The sequence below is a fragment of the Telmatherina bonti genome (genome assembly GCF_933228915.1).
Source record: "Telmatherina bonti genome assembly, chromosome: 4".
NCBI lineage: Eukaryota > Metazoa > Chordata > Actinopteri > Atheriniformes > Telmatherinidae > Telmatherina > Telmatherina bonti.
The window spans coordinates 12,022,529-12,044,636 of record NC_136622.1 but is presented as its reverse complement, the minus strand read 5'-3'; the positions used below and the strand labels follow the sequence as shown (position 1 = coordinate 12,044,636).

Sequence of the window (22,108 nt, the reverse complement as noted above, 5' to 3'; positions counted from 1 at the left end):
TTAAGTGATTTAGCATTTTGGGAGTATGACGGTCTTTATATCTGTTTTTTTGTTTTTTTAACAGTAACACCTGAAAAATTTCCATGCTTGTTTATTATAGGTTTTTATTATAAAATAAAGAATTGTGAGAATTTGGTCCAGCAAATGATGAACCCTGTTAGCAGAGTTTCACTTTGCTCATTCTGAGTTCCGTTTTTTTGTCAGCACTCATAAAAATATGTTTAACTTTGAAAGTCTGCATCTTGTCACCAGGGTGAAGAAAATATTTATAAAAATGAAGTCAATGATAAACAGTCAGACAGCAGACCACCACTGAACCTATCAACCACTACGCCAGAGGACCATCCCATCTTTCTAAGCCACACTGGTTTAATGTAGCATTGCATCGGTCAAAGGTAATATTTAGGCACGCATGGCTACGCAGCCAAACTCCAAACACACCTCAATATGAAACAAAAGTGGCACACTTGGAAGAAATCAGGAAACTAAACATTGAGACACACTCTTTTTTTCACTATGTCCAGTAGAGATGTGAGACTATAAATATTAGCCAGTGTCGACGATGCTCACAAAAGGGGCTTTACGAGATGTAACTGGACAGTCCATTAGATATAAAGTTGGAGAAGCACCCAGTCTTAGCTAGGATTAGTACTTCTCTCATTTTTTGATAATGTCACATTCAGTAAACAACTATAAGGGTTGCTTTCTATTGTTTCTGTGTGTTCTAAGCTTATCTTTCATCCTTCTGTTAAGCAGTGGATTCTCAGAAGCTTCCGTTTACCACAACACAGGTAAGACCTCTTCTTCTCACTTCCCATCATTAATCAAATTATGTAAACACCTGACCTGCCAAAGAGTTGATACTCTCCACAATAATCATCTCTTGGATGGTACCTTTTTCTGTTAAATCAACACAAGCCGGCTAATCACAAACTATCCTCTACACTGTGACCTTGCATGCCGCCCCTTATGGCTCTTCACAGCCGATCAGTGTGTTCTTATTGATCGCCTTCTCAAGGTGACAAGCCCTATGAGGATTGCTTCCTGCAGCCTGTAGGCACGAGAGAAGAACTCCCTGTGGATGCCAGATTTAGCTGTTAATGTGCCTGACCCTTTCCAGTAATGTTTTATGTGTTTTTGTTCAGGGGATGGATATTTACGACCTTTGTGAAGTTCAGATACCTTGAAAAAGTACACATTTACCTTCCAATGTCATACCTGTTGGATTGAAAATGTGAACTAAAATATCTCACTCCAGTGGTCCTTTTGTTTCGAAGGCATCTGCACATACAAGGACAAGTACTTCAAACCGGGGGATTCTTTCCGAAGAGGTTGTGACAAATGCTTCTGTCATGAGTTTGGTTTCTACTGCTTTGCGTGAGTTGATTATTCACCTCCGTGCATGGTCCGTGATTTAATAAAAGCCTTGCTTGTTGGTCTGTCTGTCATTGCAGCTGACTCATGCACACTCTTCTTTTCTCCTTCCCTGCAGGCCAATGAAACCCACCACATGGCCCAAGAAGTGTCGTCGAGTTAGAACAGATTGTGGATATAAAGTGGTTTATAAAGAAAACCCACTGGCGGTGTGCCGGGCCTACAGCTGGATAGGATGACAACTGGACGTCTCACTTGAAGCAAAGTGGTGTACAACATGAGCATTTTGTATTCTTGTTAAACAGGTTACCAAGACAACAATACATTGACCACTTTAGATTTAGTTCAATGCTGCATTAATGTCATAATTAATGTGTCATAATGTGCATTTATGTGTTTGTTGAACTGGAAAGTGTGTTAATGCACTAATCTTATGTCATTTACAGTTATTTAGCTTTATAACATTTCATTTTGGTAATAACCTGGAAAAATCTGCAACCAAGGACATTAGAAAATAGCACCATAGCAAAGTTAGGAATCCAAATATGGATATGTGATTTTAATTCATAAGAAATGCTTAGTGAAATAAAAAAAAATTTTTAAAAAAAAAGTGGAAAGAAATAAATATACAATCATACTAAAGGAGTAACTCAAATGTGATTGTAATATTTCCAGAGAAGTGCATTTATAAATATGAAAAGTGAGGTTGACAAATTTCTCATCTCATGCAATAGAAATCCATCCAAGACAAAAAGATGTTGAATTAAACAGGGTAATTGTTATAATGCTTTCCGAAAAGCTTGATCTTCTGTTTGATGGGGTTTTTTTTTGTTTGTTTGTTTGTTTGTTTTTTGTTTTGTTTGTATTTTTTGTTGTTTCTTTCTTTGGCTGCTGTTTTGCTTTCTGTGTTTCTGTGTCAGCTTGCAATGATTTATTCTGTTATAAATCTATTTTAATAAGTATTGGTGCAAACATTGTGGCACATAGCAATGTAAACATTGCTTAAAATTTTAGTTTGAGGTCCAGTTTATCATACTTTGTATAATAGGTGTGCAATTAAATATGATTACCAGCTCCGTCATTTTCTTCAAGGCCATGTGAAATCTGTTTGGCAAGCACTAGGCAATTTGTTTGCCACCAAACTCTGCTCGCTCAAATTAACAAGACTTGGTAATGTAAGAGTAAAATTCCTTCTTCGTATTGGTCACCTTAAGGTTCCACAATTGAACTTTGGCAGATTTCCACAGGTGCCCTCGAACAGAAACCAATTTTACAGTCATCTTACATCCTGTCTCTTCTCTGAGCTCCCATAAGTTGCAAAAGTCAGTCCAATGTTAACTCTTGTTTTATCTCCTGAGTAAGTATAGCTACCAAACTATTTTCCAGGTTAGCTTGTGTAGCATAACAAGAGTAGTCTTGTCAGCTGTGATTATTGTGTGTTATGTTATTTTCCTGTTGCTAGAATAATTTCCAAGGCTTATTTTATCTGTGGAAAAACAACCACACATACAAAGAATCGTGTAGAACATATCTTCTATGGCCTACGTTGCTCTGTTTATGCATTGTTGATAGAACTTCCCTGAGGTTGCAAGCGGCTCCACTGTGATCCATTACAGTGTCCCACCTGCTCTGAGAAACATGTACTTCCCAGTAGTTTTGACTAAACTAATGGATTTTTCATTTGCTTGTGCTGAAACAGACAGTCACTGCATGTACTGGTTTTGTTCCTGTGGATCAAAAAGTTTTCAAACATTTTGTGAGTTCAACACAAAAATATATTAATGAATCATTTTCTTCATTTGAAGACAACTTTGGTTATTGCACTGATCCAGATTCTAAGAATGTTTTTCACATGTTACAAATGTGCTGTAGCTTTCTGGGTCAGAAGTCTAGACCCATCTGGAAAACATACAAGCACCAAGGAGGCACTAAAGAAACCTCCTATAGAGAAAAACATGACTTTGAAAGCTGTTCAGGATCACCGAAAACTGCTCAATTTTTGTTCTTCTGCACAAATACATGATTTTCACTTCACACTCATTTAACACGGCATGTATGATTATGTTGTTTAGAGAGACTACATGTCTTCTTGCTGACAGGTGGATCCCGATCAGCAGCTCCGTATGAAGCTGTGGATTATATGTGATCAATTTGATGCTTTCATCAAATAGTTTGTGGCTAAACAAATAAACAAAAAAACAACATGTATTTGTATTTTATTTTTCTAATCAGCTAATTTCCCTGTACAAAAGATGAACAAAGCATTTTAAATATTCCTTCATTATGAAAGATCGATAAATGTGTTACTCTTTGATGGTCTGGAACCCTGACAGTGTGGTGTTAGGTCAATAAGCAGACGGTCTGGCAATTAAATTTCATGAGAAAAAAGAAAGAAAAGCTTTCAAAGTGCTCAAGAGGCTCCTATGGAAAACATGTTACTTTTCATCTGATGCTGAATGCATGACATTCTTCAGGAATTCCCTCAGTATGAAAATTCAAAGTTGCCCTGAAATTGTGAGGTCGTGCTGCTGAAAGCATCTGGCTGTGAGGACTGCAGATGGTGTTGAGGCCCTCAGGGCCTTTAGGAGGCTAACAGGAGGTCAACCATGGGTGGCGGAGGCACTGTGCAGCAGTGGCCCTCCTCTCCGGGTGATAATCCAACATGCGAATGAGGAAGTCTGAGAATTCAGAGGCCTCCTCCAACAGGAAGTTATATTTTTCCACCAACACATCATAAAGGCTCCAAACCCTCAGTGGACCAACATGACAGAGATCACCTGCGTGGAAACAGAAGCACATGACGGCAAATATAAACCCGAAGAAGCAAATAAAGTTGACAAGAGAAGATGCACTTACCTCTGCGACTGAAGTAATCAACTGAATATTTACCGGACAGGGCAACAGCAAGTGGAATTTTACCAAGCAGCTCTATGATCTGTGCGATGTGAGCTGGGCAACATCAATGGAGGCAACACACAAACAAGTAACACAAAAGTACAATACACTTTAAAATCAGTAATTACAATACAGAGACAATGTAATCCCATTTAATCCCGTGTCAGTGCTTGTAATGCCTCTGTTAGTGTCACGCACTGCAATAAACTCACCTTCCTCCAGGGAAATAAACTCACTGGCTTTGGGGTGGAACAGTGAGTCTCCAGTGACCAACTCAAAAGCCTGGGTGGATTCAAAGGAACATTCATGAGTAAAATGTGCAGCAAATTAAGAGTCTATTGAGGTTAAATGCTGGCTACACCAACCTGTGACTCTTCATTGTTTTGTTTTTCATCTAAATGCCTGAAAACATTCCTCACAACAGGGTATTTTGCTGTAGTAGCCACAGAGATTATGGATGGTAATTGTTGGTTTATGTCATACTTTCACCCAGACTGAAACATCCTGACAACTATTTTATGGATTAACTTTAAATTTCGGAAATGTTAACTTCAGAATAGCTCCATGCGACCTTAATCCACTGACTGTACACCTGGCACCAACATCAGGTAAAATAAGGTCATTTCCCAACAAAGTCCCAAGACCAAAGACAAGAATAATTTATTGTTATTCCATTTATGTGTTAGATTTTTTTTTTTTTTTTAAATTCAATGAAACCTTCAACTATAACTGCACCCTTTTTGGTTGCTCTTTCTTGTTTAATTTTTGTGTAAAAATATAAATAATGCAATAACAAATTTCATGTGCAAACAGCTGCAGCTGTTTTCCACTTTTTTTGTTGGGGTAGTAAAGATTTTTATCTTATTTTTAACAACTGGGACAGTCGGTAAAATTGAGAACTAGAGAATTTTGAATAGCAGTCAGAGGCCTAATGGCAATTTTCAATAAACACTCAAAAAAATTTTTATTAAATGATGTCAGTAGAAAGTCTAAAATCACATTGGTTTGTTTAGTCTCTCACCATGCAAGCAACGCTCCAGATGTCAGCTGGCGGGCCGTACTCAGATCCCAGTAAGACCTCTAGAGAGCGATACTGACGCGTCTGAATCTCCTCACAGAAATGTTTATACTGGGCCAACAGAGAGACAAATAAAGCAGAGATTAAAATCTTGTCATCTTGATGAAAATATCACTTTTTTTTTTACCCCCAAGAAGGTAAATAAACTTTTGTTATATGTCTACTTCTTTCATTTTCCTGCTATTTTCTTTCTTTTTTCCCCCAGAGAATTAGGTTCATTTATAACTTAATTCTCATGTTTTTGTTTTTTTTTTGCTTGATCTATTGTCTACTTGAGGACAACAAAATAGCTGTTTTGAAAATAACATGATTCATTGGCCATAAGTTACTCGTGTCTTTTTTTTTTTTTTTTTTTAAATCAAATAATTGATCAGCCAATCACATGGCAGAAGGTCAGTCAGTTTACTCATCAAGATGACTTGCTGAAATTCAACCTGATCATCAGAATGGAGAACTACGTAGATTTTAATCAGTTTGAGCGTGGCGTGATTGATCATATCAGATAAACTGATCTGAATATTTCAGAAACTGCTGCTTGACTGGGATCTTTCACACACAAACATTTGTATGACTTACAGAAAGTGGTCCAAAAGAGGGAAATATCGTGAGAAGCAGTTGTCTGGATATAAATGAATTGTTGATGTGAGAAGACAACAGGAAGGCTGGTTGGAGATGATAAACAGGCAGCAATAATTTAAATAACCACTGGTTCCAACCAAGATATGAAGAATACCATCTCTGAATACTGATCATGTGAACTTTTAAGCAGATGGGCTATAAGTAGCAGAAGACCATGGCAGGTATCTCTCTGGTCAGCTAACAACAGTAAATTGAGACTACAATTCACACAGACTCCCCCAATATAAAATACAAGATGGAAAAAATTGCCTGGTTTGATGATTCTCCATTTTAGCTGCAACATTCAGATGGTAGGATCAGAAATTGGTAGAAACAGCAAAACGTCCTGAATCCATTGTGCCTTGTGCCACTGGATCAGGCTGCTGGTGGCAGCATGGGTTGGGGAATAATATTATTGTGGCACAGTTTGGGCCTCTTAGTACCAACACCAGTGTAGCATTTTCTGATGGCTGCTTCTAGCAGGATAATGCACCTCATCTGAAATGTCACCCGGCTCAAATCCTCTCCAACGAGCTTCATGGACATGCCAATGAGTTCACCGTACTCCAATGGCCTCCACGTCACCAGATCTCAATCCAGTAGAGCAGCGGTTTCCAACCTATTTTCCTTAAGGACCCCTTTCATGCACGTACAAAAAGCCATGAACCCCCTGGCACCACCCCGCGCTGAAATCACGCCTGGTTTTAGGCTTTCAAAAATGAGATCCTCACCAAAATACTATACTGTGGCTGAGACCTGTCCTTCAGTAAAGCCAAACATCAATTAACAACATATAGCCTCTTAAAATATGGACAATGTGTGGACTTAAATCATAATGGTTCTGAATGAAGCCTCAGGGACCCCCTGTGTTCAGACCACAGGTTGGGAACCACAGTAAGAAATGGACCTGATGCTAACAAAGTGTGCTGAAAGTGGCCAGTGAGCTTCAACAAAGACAGTAAGTCACCTTTCAGGCTATCGCGGCGAACTTGCAATGCAATACTAACCACCCAGCAGGAGCTCCCCAGGTCAGCAATCTTCACTGCAATCTCTTTTAAATTGTCGGGGTTAATATGCTGGCTCTCTGAAAAAAAACAAACAAAAGAAACCACCATCATCACTAAAATAGCTGAATTATTGGCAAAATATATTTATGCTAAATTCAATTGGAGAAGGGTACGTTCTGTACAATGGCATATCTTCTTTTCCACAGCAAGAAGTCTGACCCTCCATGTTTACGATGCACGCCCCAGGTATGTGCAGAACCTTTGTATATTAAAAAGCCTGACATTATCCTGCTTGTTGGCTCCGAGCACATCTGCTTTGCGCATGTTAGATTCAACCAGTGCTCTGGCTTTTACAGCACAGCTACAGTATGAAGTGTCCAGCTTGGAGAATTCTTTCAACAATCCTCTACATATGTGGAAATAAGAAAACAACTGTGCCTGTGGTCTTGGTCTCCTTCCCAGTTGGTGAAGAGAGGGAGCTGCTGCCTCCTGCTGGTGCTTGGTGGGACTGCTGCTCCAGACACAGCATGATGTTCTCTGGCTTGACGTCTGTGTGGATTATTTTACACTGAGTATGAAGGTAATCCAGACCTTGGAGGACCTACAGAGAAATAAAGAGTGGCTGATTTTGTTTCGTTCCATACCCAGCCCTTCTCTCAGCGATGATGTAACTGGAGAAAACAAGCAGCTTGAAGAGGAGATAAAAATGAAGCGCTTTAACAACATCCAGCATGAATCATTTCCACTGACCTCTTGCTGGTTTCTTGTGAGCGGTTGCTCTAACTTACCTGGGTGAGTATTTGTTTAACCCAAGGCTGCAGAAGTTCTGGGCTTTTAAAACACAGCTGCCAGCTCCTGAGGTCGGGCCCCAGCAGCTCCAGCACCAGGCACGTGTCTAACCAGCAGGCATTAAGGTCACTTTTACAATCCAAATCACTGCGGTCAGTGAGCCAGCAGACTGGATGAAAACTACATGTCTTTTTATTCTCATTTCCTTGTTTTTCATCTCTTAAAATGTTGCATGTTGGTAGCACTTTCACCCGCACAACAAACACCTTCATTTGTGGCAACGCCTCAGCTGTCAGAGTCAAGTTAAAACGTTTGGCAACATTTGATTGAAGGATACGGATCCCGTTGACCCCGGCCAGCTTGAACTCGTCTAGCAGCTGAACAATCCTTTGGCTGGATGGGTGACGGGCCACAGGACCACTGGCCTGGTAACAGAGAGGAGAATACAGGAATCACTGAAGAAGAATGGGAATAAGTCAGGCAAGAACAGGACAGACAGTGACTTGTCTTTTAGCATGTGAATACTAAACAAAAGAATACATTTGGAAAGAGGAATAGGAAGGTTAAAGAGGAGAAACACGAGCAGTGGGACACTAACGCATTGTAGAAGCGCCAGCTCATCCTGTCCAGCCTGGGCAAAGCCAGCGCCACTCTTCAGCACCTTCACAGCAACTTGCCGCCCCAACCTGCCACAACACAGACACACCACGGCTGAACAGAGTGGAGTCTTCTGTCCAACACACCAAACTCTAATCTCTCATTTCTCTTCCCTTCTACAGGATGACACATAAACCATCTTGAGAGCTGGAGTACAATGTTTACAGTCGGGCTGTGACGACATCCTTTTGTCCCAATTTATTGGAGAGCCGATTCGATTTAAGTTGCGATAATCATGATTCTTCGATGTTGTTGATTTTTGTAGAGACTAAAAACAAAAAAAAAAATGTACAAAACTTCTTTTGCTCGTAATTTTTTCTTAATTTCAATTCGGAAAAAACAACACAGTAGCAAGACCATCATTCTGCTGCTATAATGTCCAAGATGACAAGTAAAAATAAACTAATAAAAATGACAAAAATTAAAAAATGGATTGTTTTCATTTATTTAAAAAAAAAAAAAAAAAAAAAAAAAAAAACTTTTTTAAGAAAAAGATCAATTTTAAAATTGTAAAGCAAAAACTCCAGATATTCGATTTCCCACCTGTAGTTTCTACGACAGACCACATATATTAGATGGATCCATTCATGATGACATTTATTAATTTGTAGTTCAGTAGTTATTTCCATCTTACCCAAGTGATTAAAAATGTCTCGCTCCTGTTCTGTCTGCTTACTGCTTCAGATCCACAGTGCAGCTCTGCTGTGGTTTTAATCCTTTCTCCATCTATTTCAGTCTAAGTGAAAGTAGAATGAAAGTGGACTTCATGTTCTATCAAATAAGATGTAAAACTCGCAGTTAAATTAGCATTATGTAACTTTCTGGCTTGTTTTCAAATAGTTTTGATGGCATTTATTATGTACATTCCTGGAGCCGTTGTTGCCTGTACTAAGAAACTGCACTTCACAGATTTTCTTTCTGGGATGCTGCATCAAAAACAGCAACATTTCCCTTATAGCACCATGTCATATGGATATCAACATAATAGCCATTTTGAACACAAACCTTAGCTGATTCAGCAAATAAACACAAGAAGACATTATTGCCAGAAGAGCGGATAAGAAAGAGACAGAAAGATGAGTTGTCCTCTGACTTTTACTGCCTGGAGAGATCTGAGACGAGGCAGGATGCAAGATGGAGGCAGACTTAACCATCATCAGAGAGAGCCTCTCTGAGAGGATATGCCAAAGTTTAGTCCTGTGACTTTAAAGACACACTGCAGAACTTTTTCCATTTTCCCTCTCGACGGTTAACTCAGCATCCATCTTGCATCCTACCTGTCCTGTTAGCTCTGTCCAGTGAGGAAAAAAAACAATCTTACAGGGACTCTTGCTTTGTCTCTTTCTCTCTTTTAATCTTCTTGCGTTTCAATGCTGAATCAGCAACAATGCAGGTTCAAATCTGCCCGTGTGTTTTTCTAGCTTGAAGCAAAACTCTGCAGCAAAGTCACGTCACGTAGCAGCGGCTCCAGAAATGCACATGATAGATGCCGATGTCATCAAACCAGTCCGAAACGAGGAGTTTTTAGGTCAGAAAGTCATAATAATGCATCGTTAAAGTCAAAAGTTTTTTAAAAATGTTTACTTTATTCACAAATCAGCTACACTACAAGCCACATTCATCCATTCATGTTTCATATACTGGTTTATGTGGTTTTACACTTTTGAAATACCATCATACACTGACACACTGATAAATGCATTGGCGTGTTTAGGTGACTTGCTCAAAGTCAGACAAGGTTGTTTTCACAGAAATCTCCCTCTAATGGGGTCAGTACCCCTTTAAAATTGCAGCTAGTGAGTTTATACAAGCTGCTGTGAAGTCAAGCTGCTGTCGAATGCCGAACTCTGCTTTAAAACAGGTGCAGCTGGAAATCAGCCCTGCATGTGGACACTAAAATAAAAACATGGTTCTTGCAAGTGTCCAATTGGTTTAGGGAACTGTGCCAAATGAGTTTGATGCTGCCTTCTTATGTGTGTGACACCAACAAGAATCTTTGTATTTTCCTTGTTAAACAGTGTTTGTGTGGAAAGTGTGTTTGAGCTGAGAATCAAGACAATCATTATTCACTGCAAGTCATCTCTGTGGGTGTTAATAGTAAAGAGAACAACTGTAAACTTTCAGAATTCTTAACTTTGTGTCCCACAGTGGAAATGGGGTTTTGATGCTCTGTAAATCTGCTGCTTGTGATCATCTTGTGCTCATATTTCATATCACTATGCACAGAAAAGAAGTTCATCCACCTTCATTCACGCACCAACGCTACTGAGATCTGCCTCCTGCACAACCAGCTGCTCATCCTGTTGAAATGATCACGCATGTGTTTATGATCCGAAAGCCCTGCGTAGAGCCAAGGGCAGCACAGTATCTTAAAGCCAGCTGCTAATAACAGAAAAAATGATCAAGAATAGAGAATAAGTTACATTTTTCTACTTCCAGGATCAAGAAATGTTTAGATATAATTGTTTTTTCAGTCAGCAGAGCTTGTAAAAATGCAGGAACTACATTTAAAACAAGATTATTGACCTGTTTTTTTTATTTAATTGATTTTAAATATGTCTGGTAAATTAACAACAAATAGGGAACAAACAATAACGATTTACAATCATTAATTCTTTTTTTTTTTTTTTTTTTTTTTTTTTTTACCAAGAATGTGGCACTATTGATAATTTTTCTGTTGCAGTTATCATGACAATTATTTTGTACCTTCTTCACATGAACTGACCTGAGGTCTGTGCAGAGCCACACAGTAGAGAAATATCCCCAGCCAAGCTTGGACACCACCTGGTACCTTCTGTTAAAGGTTTCTCCAATCTGGACTGGATGGTACCCGCCTGAGGACGACAAGAAAACAAGACAAAATCAATGTTTAACCCTTTAAATTCCAAGACATTTCTGTATGTATACATTTGGGTAACTTTTTGTCTTCGTTCTTTTATTTATTTGTTGTTTGTTTTTAAAGTAAAAATGGATGTAGAAGCTAAAGCCTTTCAGACATTTTCCTCAGAACACTCTCAGTTTTCAGATTAGTATAAGAATATGTTACATTAATGTATCAATATTACCTTTGTTCTTGGAAGTGTCTGATTGGTAAACAAGACCAAAAATAAACGGAATTTATTATAAACATCAATTTGTAGAAGTCTGCGATGGACTGGCGAGTTGTCCAGTGTGTGCCCCACCTTTCGCTGCAGGCTCCTGCTTCCCCGCGACCCTTTGTTGGACTAAGCGGTTGGGATCATGAATGAATGAATGAATGAGTTTGTAGAAGTAACGCAGACATCAGCAGCGACCAGGTTTCCTCAGTTCAATAGCATTCTCACAAGTTTTACTGCTGAAGTAGAGAATTTACCAGATAGAGTCTCTCAGTAAACTCTACATTGTGTAGATGGTTTGTAAACCTGAGACGTAAATGCATGTAAAACTTTAATAACCTAAAAGGTAAACTTTAAACCACAGAGTTACACACTACTGTTCCTGAAACACTGTTGCCAACACTGGCGATTGTACTGGTGGGGCACCAGCAGTCCAGCTGGTTTTAAAGGATTAAACAAAGACACATGTGTGTCATATCTGTGACTAGTTCATGTGATTTAATCTAACACAAACTTCTGGATGAGGTTTTGTCTGAAATCTGAATCTCGTCATGATGCAGAAAACATTTTTCATCTGTTGTTTTGAGAGCTCGGCGAGACCGGACTAAAATGCAGCACCAGAGCTATTTCTGGCATTCCTCTGAGCTCCAACGTGTCCGTTAGGGAGTAGTACATTCAGACCTGCCAGTGGGATGCTGAAGAATGATGAATAAGTCTGTATCTAGTCTCCTCCAGTCAGCGTGACACGCAGGTTTTAGACATTGTCAGACATCTTCAATTTGACTTTCTGTTTCTATTATAGGAGAACATGATACATTATAAGCTGGTGTGTAATCTATTATGGTGTCAGGAGTCTGTGGAATCACATATGCAGCAGAGGATATAAGAGGCGCAGGCCGAGACCTGAACAGCTGGCAGGTGATCTGGGAAGCATGGGCAGCAAGGTCAAACTGAAAGTACTGCAGACTGAAGCGATAAAGTGAGAAGTTTGGGGTTTTTGTGCAGTTTCTCTGAACATTGTGCCGTCTGACCCTGCAGGGGGTTAGCTAAGAAGACCCGTCCTGGAAAAACTGGCAGCTGTGTTGAACGCATTCTACCTGGGAACTATCTTTCTCTCTGTGCAAAAGGAACGAGTGGTTCTAGTCCCTGAGGACCGCTGAACTGCAGACTTTAGATGTTTTCTGCTTCAACACAACTGACTTAGATTAACGCGTCATTAACAGACTCAGGCAGAACATGGGAATGAGAACCATTTGTTTTGTGCTGGAGCAAGGGAAACATCTAAAACCTGCCAGATAAAGACCGCCAAGTGATTTGTTCTTCATTCATTAATTTTCCTAACCTCTTAATCCAATTCAGGGTCATGAGGAAGCTGGAGCCTATCCCAGCAGTCTTTTGGGTGACAGGCAGGGTACACCCTGGACAGCTCGCCAGTCCATCGCAGGGCCACACAGAGACAAACAACCACTCACGCTCACTCCTAAGGGCAATTTAGAGGAACCAATCCACCTAACATGCATGTCTTTGGACGGCGGGAGGAAGCCGGAGTACCTGGAGAGAACCCACGCAAACTCCACACGCCCAAATTTTGCTCATATGTTCTTCATCTTCACTTTATATAAAGCAATTTTACATTTTTATATTCACTAGAAAAAAGACTGCATTTGTTGCAGTTTAATTTCACTTTAACAGACTTAGAACATCAGCCACTAAAGTGTCTTAATTATATTCTTGAAAGTGTGCACATTTATCTGTACTCAAAATAAAGACGCCCATCACAATAATCTCCATGTTTCCTCTTTTGAGTCCAGCATATTTTTTTTCATACATAATAATAAAAAAACATATTTGGGTTTTTTTTTTACTTCATCACCTTTCCTTGCTTTGCTTCTGTAGTGTTTCAGACTAAACAGTAGAACTGGGTTTGATGTAGAGCAAACAGCAGCTTGAGAGAGACACAGTCCAACGACCAGATCCTGTTCTCACACATTCAGCTGGAGAAGTTCCAACTCAGGTTTGTCCTCTCATAGCAGGACAATTTCATAACATAAGGGCTGCTTTCAGCAGGTAATATGTAGTGTTTTAGTACCATAACAGTATTCTCTGGGATCTTCAGAGTCTTGGCTGTCCTTATGATGGAGCTGCTCGTGCCGTCTGATGGCTCTGGAACTATTAGACGAGCCACTTTCACTCCTGGAACACACAGAGATGTCAAATGAACTGCGGGTTCTGCAGTCCCGTATCGTCCACATGCATTGTGCACAAGTGTGTTTGTGTGTCAGCAGTGAGCTGAGCTGTTTTTAGAGTTTCCCATGGACTCAGTTTGCAATGGAAACTTGTCCCACTGCCTGGCTAAGAGTGGAAAAAGCGCATCGGAAGTCGCACTATTTCTGACTCTGCTGTAAATTATTTTGCAGTCTGTTCGTGCAACCTGAGAGCTCTGCATCCCAGCTGCCGTTGATACAGTATCTGCTGCTGGAAGACTTCATGTCATGTCTGAAGATCATGAAACACAGGACTGTTTTCTTCAATGCATCACATAGCTGTGTGTTTTTGCAACCATTTCATAAGACAACCAGAGATTTTCTTTTTTTTTTTTTTTTTAAATTTGACTCTTTCTAAAACTAAAAAAAAAAACATAATTTAAGTTGTTTAAAACAATCCTGGTGTGCCCTCATTTGCATTTGGCTCCACTACTATGTAAGGAATAAAAGGTCAACATGATGCATTTTCTAGTGCTGGAAGAAAAATGCAAATTTGCAGACGCAGATGAAGTGAAAAACATGCCAAAAATAAGTACAATCACTTGCTTCCAGTGTTTTTGAAGAAATCAAAAAGATGTTTCAGCACAGAAACTTAACAGGCACCTACTCAGCACATCTCTGCTGTTTTCATTATCATTATATGTCGTCTATTTTAAAGAAAGTCATTCAGCTCCACCGAGTTTAATGAAATCAAGCTGCTTTGTTGCAGCATGATCTTGCTGACAAACACTGCAAGACTCTTTTCTGTGGGGGGAAAAAAAAGCCCGCTACTCACGTGGGATGCTGTTTGGACAAACAAGGACTCCTTTGCATTGTACTGCAGATGCAGTCAGTATCCTGAGCTGAATGTTGCTGGATAGATGCAGCCTGCAGAGAGACAAAGATCAGGCTCAGACTGAGCAGAGAGGCCAATACATTAGCACCAATAAGACTGCTAATGATACTGCACCTGATCTGCTAAGAAGAGGTGGTGGTGATGGTGCGGGGTGGGGGTTTGGGGGTTGTTGGGTCGACCTCTCTAGAGGCTGACAGCAGCAGTAGTCAGCAGGGTCTAAACATAGCAATCCCCAGCAGACACCTAACTCACTGCCTGTCAGACCTTTACCTGCCTTTCCGTGTGATTTCTCTCCTTCGGTTCCTCCTGGTCAGGATCAACTGCTTGCCTCTCTGTTCCTCGATTCCTCCTTGTCCCCTTCTGTGGAAAAGACTTTCACAGAAACCAGGAGCCCTACAAGATAGGAGGAATGTGGCGTGAGGAAAGCAGCTCAAGGGAGGGGAGCAAGTGACAGCTGCTGATATTTTTCCTCCTTTGGTGTCACAGGGAGTTCGACCTCTGGGCTGCAGGGATCACAGATGGCTAAACCTGGCTTAAAAATGGGATCCCCGACCTTCAACAGAATATCAAGTTTCACAATAAGCTGCTCCAAAAAGGCAACGTTGCACTTTTAGGCATTTTCCTTCAGTTTGATGAAAGTAAAAACGATCAGATGAAGACAGTTTCTATGGAAGTGTGTAGATAATCATGTGATGTTCCTGTTGGTCTTTTCATGCATGTGTTCAGAAGCTTTCCCACAACTCTGGGCCTGAAACTCTGCTCTCTTTCTCTTGCCAACACTTGAGTGTTGACACTCCTTGTTTCTCATAGTTGATACCGTCGAGCAAGGCAGCGTCTGGATAAGCACATGCCATTGAGATAAAAGACACAAAATGTGTTAAGGGGTGAAGAATGAGAACAGAGTGACATGAGGCATCCAGGACTTTAGACCTCACGTGAAGAACTGCTTGTAGTCTGTTAACAGAGTATAGTACAGTATGGCTCTGGGGAAGTGGTGGATATGAGCAGTCTGAGAAAAAGTAATAAAATAAAGATGTTTTGAATATTTCTATATTTGCAAAGGGAAAAAGTAGCCGTTGAACAGAAGTGATGGGGGCCAGAGTAGCTATTAGAAGTTCACCAGCGGTGCTGTGATGAGAATAGTTACAAGCTGCTTTGGGTGAAGCAGACCAGAAGGTTCATTAACTTTTTTTTTTTCAAATGGGATTTAGCCAATAAACAAGTTTCTAACAACGCCTGGAACTTTTTTTTTTTTTTCCCTGTTTACTATTACTGTCAGCAGAAACTCAAGTGATGGAGGGGGGTCGGTTCATCTCCTTCAATTATTGAAATTATTGGAATCCCTGTATATGTAATAGTAAGAAGCTTATTCTAATACATAAAGTTTTTTTGAATCCATGAAATTAAAAAAAAATCTATAAAAGAAAAAGTGATATAAATACAATACTATATATATATATATATATATATATATATATATATATATATATATATATAGACATTAAATCTCCCATTTCTTTTTGCACGCAATTCAGCTGTCAAACAGCATATTTGCATCATTTACTCTCACTTTTAATGAAACGTACCTTTTACTATTTCCAAATAAATAATTTTTTATATAACTGTAGGAATGTTTATCCTCTCAGAGTATAACCCTACAAGCTAGCATGTAAACCAGCAGAGGCTTCACATCTTTAAGTCTCCAAATGGCAAGAAAACACAAGAGTGTAACTCTTAGAGTAGTTGAGTAAAAGTAGAGTAATTGAGAGTCTTAATTTGAGACTACTGGAAGAAATGGTTTTTACAGTTTTCTGATGTATTCTCACTTTTTTTGCAGTGTTTGTGAGAAAGCAACTCAGAAAGTTTGAAAATGTATGTTAATTATTTCTGACTCAGAAATGAACCTCACCATGGCAACCAGATGCAACTTGGACCACACAGCTGATTAGATATTTGATCATCAAGAATGTTGTCGTTTCTGTTTGGTTTACATTCACTATGACAGATTCAGCTCCAATTTCTTAAGCAGGAATTTCTTCAGGAACAACTTGGTCTAGTTTAAAAACTATACTAGCAAATAAAAAAAAGCTGCTGTGCCAATAAAATGATTTGTTAAATGATTTCTTTGACTTTAATGATTTGATACATCATGAATGAAAGTATCGCTGCCTTGCAAGTTTAAGAGGAACCATACTTTAATACAACTGAATTTAACGAATGGCCCATTAACAGGCTTATAAAGAACAGGATGAGGAAGATCGTTCATCTAAAGATGGCATGTGGGAACAGGAACACATCTAAAACCTGCAGGGCAGCGGGTCCTGAGGACCTTAGATCAAGAAACACCCACTTAAATGATGACTTTATCAGACAAAAAATTAAATCATTATGATACACTGAGGTTTACACTTTGTTTTTAACTACTCTATAACATTTGTTTTGTTATTTGCCGACCTGGACCATTTGAATCCAGCTGAATGTATCAATCAGTTAGACTTACATACTTAGAAATACTCTGTTTTTTATAGTACTATTTCAATGTATGATATTCTCTTCAGCTTTATGGTTGAATGTTCAATCATTTTTAAGCTTTGTCTAAAAACTAAAGCGGTGTAATACAACAGATAGGATTGTCATGATGTTATGCCAGCAAACTAACTAATGCTGCTGCTGTGTGTATGTCAAATGTACATCTAAAGTTAGTTTGATTCTGCAATATGGGCATAAAACACTGTTAAAAATGGCAGGCAGTTATGCCAACGCTAAAGATACAGATCAAAAATAATATCATCTTTAAAGTTGAACACACCACCTGCTTGATCACACATGCCTTTAAATGACAGACAACACACACTCAGAAACCTGCAGAGACAAGTGCTGGATGCTTCAACAAATGCTTTTGCATCATTTCTTTAAGTATGCTTGAATATATTCCAAGCTTAATTGGGTTGTTATGTGTGTGCAGGGGAGCTTTGGTCCTGTTCTTCCCCCTGAGTTTTGCTATATTACTCTGTTATGTTGGTCCAGACTTATGCAAAAAGCTTTTGCTGGCTGTAACTGTTTTCCATTTTCAAAGAGCTGTAATGAGACAGTGGCGATGAGCATGCATCCATGGAGAGACATAAAACAGCACCTCCACTGTTCTAGATCACTGGGTTAGTGGGGGATAAATACTTATTTGGTAATAAAAGTGTTTCCCAACTTATTTTTGAACCAGCTCCCTGCAGTGTTTGGTTTTAAGAGGCGGCAGCACCCAGCCCATGCAAACACACAATCATCTTTATCCAACTCCTGAGTAGGAAACACTGAAACATGACCTGAATTCTTTTGTCATTATGTGGCTGCCAGTTCAAGACCCAGACACTGATAAATATAACAAACATTACCCGATAAACACTCAAGTAAGTACCTTTCTGATAGCTACTTAGCATCAATGCTAATCACTGCTGTTTCCTCTGGACAAAAAACCAACATGTCAAGCCATTTTAATCATAAAGCTCTGTTAAAAATGTGACGTTTTTAAGGTCACTGAGGAAGACTGTGAGCAAACATGGAGTTTCCAGGTTTCGCTGGTGGCATGAAGTAGTTAAAAGCACATTAGAGAGATTAGCAAGCGATGCTAGCAATACACATGAATAATAAAGGTAGAGTAATGCTAAAGGAATGATTTTATCATATATTTGTGACAAACAGACACCAAAACAAAAGAAACAAGGACCTAAAGTCTGGCAAATGTGGAATATAATTGTATATACTCCTACCAGCCACTTTATTAGGTACACCTGCTAGTATGGACTCCTGTTGCTTTTAGTACCATTTGGGGCAAAGATTCTACAATGTGTTGGAAACAGTCTTCGCTCCATATTGATATGATAGCATCACACAGTTGCTGCTGATTTATTGGCTGACAACAACCTCCCATCACATCCAAAAAGTGATCAGTTGCAGAGGTGTTAGCTTCAAGCCTGGAGGGGCACAATCCTGCAGGTTTTTAGTGTTTCTCTGCTCCAACACACCTGACTGTAATGAGTTAATGTGCAGCACTTTCTTAAAGATAACTACTTTCAACTTTGGACACATCTGTTCTTTTGGATCTATATCTGGTGACTGTGGGGGCCATTGGAGTACAGTGAACTTATGTTGAAGAAAGCAGCTGGGCATGATTTGAACTTCATGACATGGTACATCATGTTGCTGGAAGTATCCATCAGAAGATGCTACACTATGGTCGCAAATAGATGGACGTGATCAGCAACAGCATTCAGGTAAACTGTTGTGTTTTAATGAAAATGTTCCCACAGCATAACAGAGCAGCTTGAACCGTTAATATAGGATGGTTGGATTCATGGTTTAATGTTGTTTTCACCTAATTCTGAGTCTACCATCTGATTATTCCAGCTTAAATGGAGACTCATCTGACCAGAAAACATTTCTCCATTTTCTATTGTCCAGTTTGGTAAATTTTTGTGAATTGTAGCTTCAGTTTCCTGTTAGCTGCCAAGAGAGACACTCGGTGTGGTCTTCTGCTGCAAGAGTCCATCTAAGACAGACTGGACGTGATGTGCATTCAGAGATGTTGTTCTGCATACTTCGGTTGGAACCAGTGCTTATCAGGGTCGCTGCTCATTTTCTTCCAGATTACTGATTTTCACTGGATATTTTTTTCTTTTCCAGACCTTCTCTGTAAACCAGATGTTGCAGAAAGAAAATCCATGTAGATCTGCAGTTTCTGAAATACCCAGCTCCTCTGCCAGCAACAACCATGCTACATTTCAAGTCTTCCTCCATTCTGATGATCGGTTTCATTTTAACCACGTCTACATGTCTGCATGCATTCAGTTGCTGCCAAGTGATTTAAACAACTGAACGGTGCAGCAACCTCTGAAAAAAGCTGAAAAATTCAATAGTTTTAATATGAAATTGACACTTAGTGACAACTCTTTATTTGTATGTTAGTCTAAATTTGGACTGCGGCAGCCAAACTGAGGCTTTACCTGTGAGGCAGAGGCCATGATGATCACATGATATGTTGTGTTTCAGTCCCTGATATACAGCCTGACAGAGGTTAGCACGTTACTGTTAAAGTGTCATTTATTCTGATCTGAAGCAGAGCACTAAAACAAATAAAGGGAGTATATTAAACATGTTTCTACAGGCACATGAGGGACTGATAACAGTTCCTTACAATTAACTACCATTTTTTAGTTCTGTTATGATCAATTCAGGACATACCTACAGCTGCTGCTTTTGCCATGGGTAAACGGATTCAATGTTGAGGGGTTGAAAAAAAAACCAACAACAAAAAAAAATCAGATCATGTTTGAGGCTTTTGTTCACATATGGACCACTTTATTGGATCACATTAAGCTGTTGTTAGGCTCATCCTATCAGTTAGACACTAAAGTCAAGATTATGTGGGAACAGAATGTATCTACATAATGAAGATCAGAACTGAACTTTGCAAACACGAGTAAGCTGCAAGCAACAGTGATGTGCACAGCAAAGAAGCACAAAAATACTTTTTATGTACAAGTTAATGGCTCGCAACCTTAGATATCCTCTTCCCTAATGCATGTAATGTAAAATAATTCAAAACAGCAGATCATTAATGGAATTTTTGACTTGGCAAAATAAATGAAAAACAACGACAAAAACAGATGTTTTCTTCAAGAAAATGGGGCAGAATTTTTAACACTGACAGGAATAACTAACAACATTTGCAGCAAAATAAATAAACAATAAATTAAGTTGGAAAACAACTAATAAGAAGCCTTTCACATGCAGCATTGCAGAGCAGCAGTCACGTTTGCTTAAAATCACTTTTCTTTGCTAAAAGTCTTGAGAAAAACAGGATCATTTTCTAGAAAAACAAAGTTTTGCTCTGCAACAACACTGTAAAAAAATCTGCCGTTAGCTTTAATGCCAATAATTATGAAATTAACTTAAAGCATAAAATTAAGGCAGAGCTGTTTTTTTTTTTTTTTTTTTTAAAGAGAAATATATGATTATTAAAACAAAACAAAACAAAACTTCAGCCTTTTGGTGGAGGATCCATCAGTATAACCTGAAAATGTAACACAGGTGAGTCAGGTGACCACAAAGAGGAGACATCTTTAAAAAAAGAATCCAAAAAGTAAGTTCATAAAAACATAAAACAAAAGACTTTAAAAAAAAATAAAATTGACAATACAACTAATATAAATCCCCTAAAAATGCACATATAAAAGAAATAATGCTATATGTAATATGTAATTATTTTACTCCTGATGTCACTTTAGGAGGAACAGTTATTTTCTGAAACACATGAATTCTACAAACATGAACTTGTTTGTGCTGTTAAAGTTTAAATAATAAAAAAACAATACATTTTAAAACTTTTTTGTGCATTATTTTTTTCTAAGTGTGCATTATTTTCCCCATCTGAAAAAATAAAACATGTTGAATCATTCACTTATTCTGTGTTTTATAAAGGACGGATCCAAATTTAAGTTATCTCAGAATCTTTGACTAATTTCATTTGGTGGTTCAAAAAGGAAAAAATAAACAAAATAAAAACCAACAAAGTTTGTATAAACAGGTGTGAATTATCAAAGCACAGTCAGAGAAGAAGTGGCCATCATGAAAAGCTCAAATAAACGAGGCATCAAAAAAAACACCTGCGGAAACACCAGCTTGCTGATTGGATAAAAGCAAAGTAAGACTTCGGAAAGATAGTTTAAGGAAGCTAAGAGCAGATTAGAAAAACCCCATAAAGATCAATAAACAGGCCACTGATAGTGTTACGATAAGACTTTGAGAAAACATGGAAGTAAAAACCCACAGCAGTCGTCATTAAAGGTAAAATCCTTCTTTTCCTGCTCACAGAGAGCTGACGTGTGCCTCTAAACTCGGGGTGGGAATGTTCTGCTCAGTTTGTCCATATGACATCCATCAGGAGAGAAACCTAACACAATGATCTCTTACATTTTGTGTCTCCCTTTTGTTGAACTCAATACCAAGAATCCAACGAGATGCCAAACGTCTATGATGTGCTTCTGTTCAGATTCATCAGCTTGTTTCCTCAGCGGCGTTTTGTCCTTTTCAATCCCAGTGTGAAGACCCTGTGGAAATCTGAAGGCGGTCACAGGAAACGTGGCCAGAACCAGCAATCCTCTGAAGACATTCACTTCTCAATGAAGACCAGTCTGTCCAAACGACTGGAATTACAGTGTGCCACATTATTCCTTTGTTTTAAGGAGGGAAGAAAAAAAAAAAGACTTTTTTCGTCCAGAAGACGTAAAGAAAAAAAAAATCCTCCTTGGCTTCGAGGTCATAAGTCAGTCACCTTGTTTTCTACAGCAGCAGCGATCTGTTGGAGCCTGTAACCGAGCTGCATCTTCTGAGCGGTGGAGTCCTCCTCCAGAGCCGTGATAATCTGTCAAAACAAGAAGAGCGCCGGATGAAAAGACATTTACAATTCCAAAGAAAGTTACAGCCATAGTCTCTCCATGCAACCA

The 22,108-nt window shown here is 39.0% G+C and overlaps 2 protein-coding genes across 3 annotated transcripts in view; both read right to left on the bottom strand.

Annotated features, from left to right (window-relative positions):
- Positions 1–3,569: 3,569 nt before the first annotated feature.
- On the bottom strand, positions 3,570–14,955 carry LOC306754410 (SRSF protein kinase 3). Of its 2 annotated transcripts, XM_079238428.1 has the most exons (13): positions 14,727–14,955; positions 14,553–14,644; positions 13,603–13,706; positions 11,144–11,252; positions 8,360–8,447; positions 8,099–8,186; positions 7,761–7,867; positions 7,411–7,573; positions 6,973–7,049; positions 5,291–5,398; positions 4,482–4,551; positions 4,231–4,323; positions 3,570–4,151 (listed from the first exon to the last, which is right to left on the bottom strand). In XM_079238428.1, the coding sequence occupies exons 2-13, from the start codon at positions 14,588–14,590 to the stop codon at positions 3,964–3,966; spliced, it is 1,233 nt and encodes a 410-aa protein (XP_079094554.1). In that variant the 5' UTR covers positions 14,591–14,644; positions 14,727–14,955; the 3' UTR covers positions 3,570–3,963. The 2 variants fall into 2 exon arrangements, with proteins under 2 accessions (XP_079094554.1, XP_079094553.1); XM_079238427.1 differs by lacking the exon at positions 14,727–14,955 and having other exon boundaries at positions 14,553–14,689.
- Positions 14,956–19,990: 5,035 nt separating this feature from the next.
- The window catches only part of plxnb1a (plexin b1a), a 43,239-nt gene continuing 41,121 nt past the window's right edge, over positions 19,991–22,108 (bottom strand). Inside the window, exon 38 of the mRNA XM_079239748.1 lies at positions 19,991–22,026. Within this exon, the coding sequence (XP_079095874.1) occupies positions 21,922–22,026 (105 nt within the window). The 3' untranslated portion in view covers positions 19,991–21,921. The remainder of the gene's footprint in view (positions 22,027–22,108) is intronic.